Source organism: Monoraphidium neglectum, assembly GCF_000611645.1.
Source record: "Monoraphidium neglectum strain SAG 48.87 unplaced genomic scaffold scaffold05648, whole genome shotgun sequence".
NCBI classification, from domain to species: Eukaryota; Viridiplantae; Chlorophyta; class Chlorophyceae; order Sphaeropleales; family Selenastraceae; genus Monoraphidium; species Monoraphidium neglectum.
The window spans coordinates 1,467-3,436 of record NW_014007982.1 but is presented as its reverse complement, the minus strand read 5'-3'; the positions used below and the strand labels follow the sequence as shown (position 1 = coordinate 3,436).

The window sequence follows — 1,970 nt, the reverse complement described above, 5'->3', positions numbered from 1 at the left end:
CCCCAGCCCCCCTCCCCCCCCCGCCAGGAGGGCCCTGGTGCGTCATCACCTCCTGGTGGTGGTCGTGGTTGACACGCAGGTGCTCGCGGTACCACTCGTTGCTGAACAGCCGCGTCATCACCTGCGGTCGCGGGGCCAGGATGACGGCAGCGCGGCGGGTGGTGTCGTGATCAGCTCCTGGGGAGGCGGCAGGCCGAGAAACTTGCATCCTATTCTAGATATTATGTTCGCCACCAGCTACATACTTTCACCAACATCGTGTTGAGAGACACGCGGGACGAGGAGGCACGGCCAGCGGGAAGCCCGGCGGGCAGGTGCGTGCCAGGGCCCAGCAACGCCGGGGGACGCCGCGCCAATCGAGCGCGTCATCTGGTGAGCTTTTCGAGGTTGCGGTTTTGTGGGGTGCGCTTTTTGGGCCCTGCGCACCTCCCCGGCCGCGTCGAGGTCGTCCAGCGTCTCAAAGAGGGGCACCACCCTCAGGCTGCGCGACGCGTCGGGCCGCGTGCCCGTCTCCGCAGCGACCTGGGCGGGCCGAGGCAAGGCGGGGCCGGGGCGAGGAGGGATACCAACGCTGGATCGGCGCGGAGTGCTGCCCAATCCACGCGCCGCCCCTCTCCAGTGGCGACGCGAAAGCAGATGGCACAGGCGAATCCGCACGATCGCCCCTTGTGTGTGAGCCCGCGTCTAACAGGAGCCGGCGCTAGGCCTCAGCCGGCCCCGGTCAAACCCCGGTCAAGCCCGGTCAAACCCCGGTCAAACCGCACCTGGCCGCGCGCCTCCTTCTGCAGCAGCTCCACCGCCAGCACGTCGCTGGCCTTTTGGGCCATGCTGATGACGTAGGCCCCCAGGCTGGCGCTGCCCAGGCGCGCAGCCACGCGGAACGTCTCGAGCACCTCGCGCACCTGCGGCGGTAAGAAGGGGCGGTGGTCGGTTGGGGTCGAGGGCTTGGTCGGGTGCCTCCCAAAAAAACATAGTATTGTGTTTGTGTGGCGCAGGTGGACGTGCGCGTTGTGTCGGGAGGCTCGCGGGCGGCCGCGCCGCGGCGGCTAGCCGGACCGCTTGGGGCGCAAGCCGCTGGGGCGGCCGGCGGCGGCACGCCCGCCAACACGCGGGCCCCGGCCGAGCGGCCGGCTCCAAGCCGCGGGGTCGGGGCAGCCAAAGGCCCGAAACTCCCCCCGCGCGCGGCAACCCCCTTCCCCCTGGGCACCAGATCGGCCCCGCTCTCGCTCCCAACCAGGTCACCCGATCACCTCGTCCGTCATGGGCATGTCTGCGGGGATGAGCGGCCTCTTGGTGGCGAGCTCCTCCGTGAGCCACTCGATCTTCCTGTCCTCGTCCCACTCCTTGAAGCTGGGAGTGGTGGTGGTGGGGGGGGGGGTAAGATGAGGTGTTGCCGGTGGTTCGGAAGGTGCGTGTGCCGTGCGTGTTTCAGCGGTTCTGGTGAGACCGAATGTGTGGACACCTGATCATGTGAGTACATACACATGTGCACGCAAAACAAATACACACACATATGTGCACACACATTGAGCCACACACACGCTTGAGCACACAAGCGCAACTCCACCGCCCGACGCAGCACCCCCCCCCGGCCCCCTGCCCCCCCACCTTCCGTAACCCAGGTATGTGGTGATGGCGTCCACCGCGTCCCTGTGGCGCGTCGACTCCTGCCGCACGTCCAGCTTCAGCAGGCTCATGCCGAAGCAGTAGATGCGGCGGATCAGGTCCAGCAGGCGCCCGTCGGCCACCATGCCGCCCCCGCACTCCCAGAGCGACCTGATTGTGTTTTTAGGGGGGGAGGAGGTGATTGGGTGGGGGGCAGGTGATTGGGTCGCGCCCTCGTGCGCCGGCGCCCTGCGCGGCGTCGCCCCCCTCCACCCGCGGGGCGCGGAGCGCCTGCGTCCGGGCCCTGCAAGCACGCGCCACCGGCGCAACAACACGCACAGCACACACACACACACACACACACA

General features: G+C 68.4%; 1 protein-coding gene across 1 annotated transcript in view; it reads right to left on the bottom strand.

Annotated features, from left to right (window-relative positions):
* Positions 1-117: 117 nt before the first annotated feature.
* Positions 118-1,970, bottom strand: part of MNEG_15765 (phosphoenolpyruvate carboxylase) — a gene marked incomplete at both ends in the record, with an annotated part of 2,889 nt that continues 1,036 nt past the window's right edge. The window contains 5 exons of the mRNA XM_014035764.1: positions 118-177; positions 427-522; positions 765-902; positions 1,251-1,350; positions 1,609-1,776. Coding sequence (XP_013891218.1) covers positions 118-177; positions 427-522; positions 765-902; positions 1,251-1,350; positions 1,609-1,776 — 562 coding nt within the window. The remainder of the gene's footprint in view (positions 178-426; positions 523-764; positions 903-1,250; positions 1,351-1,608; positions 1,777-1,970) is intronic.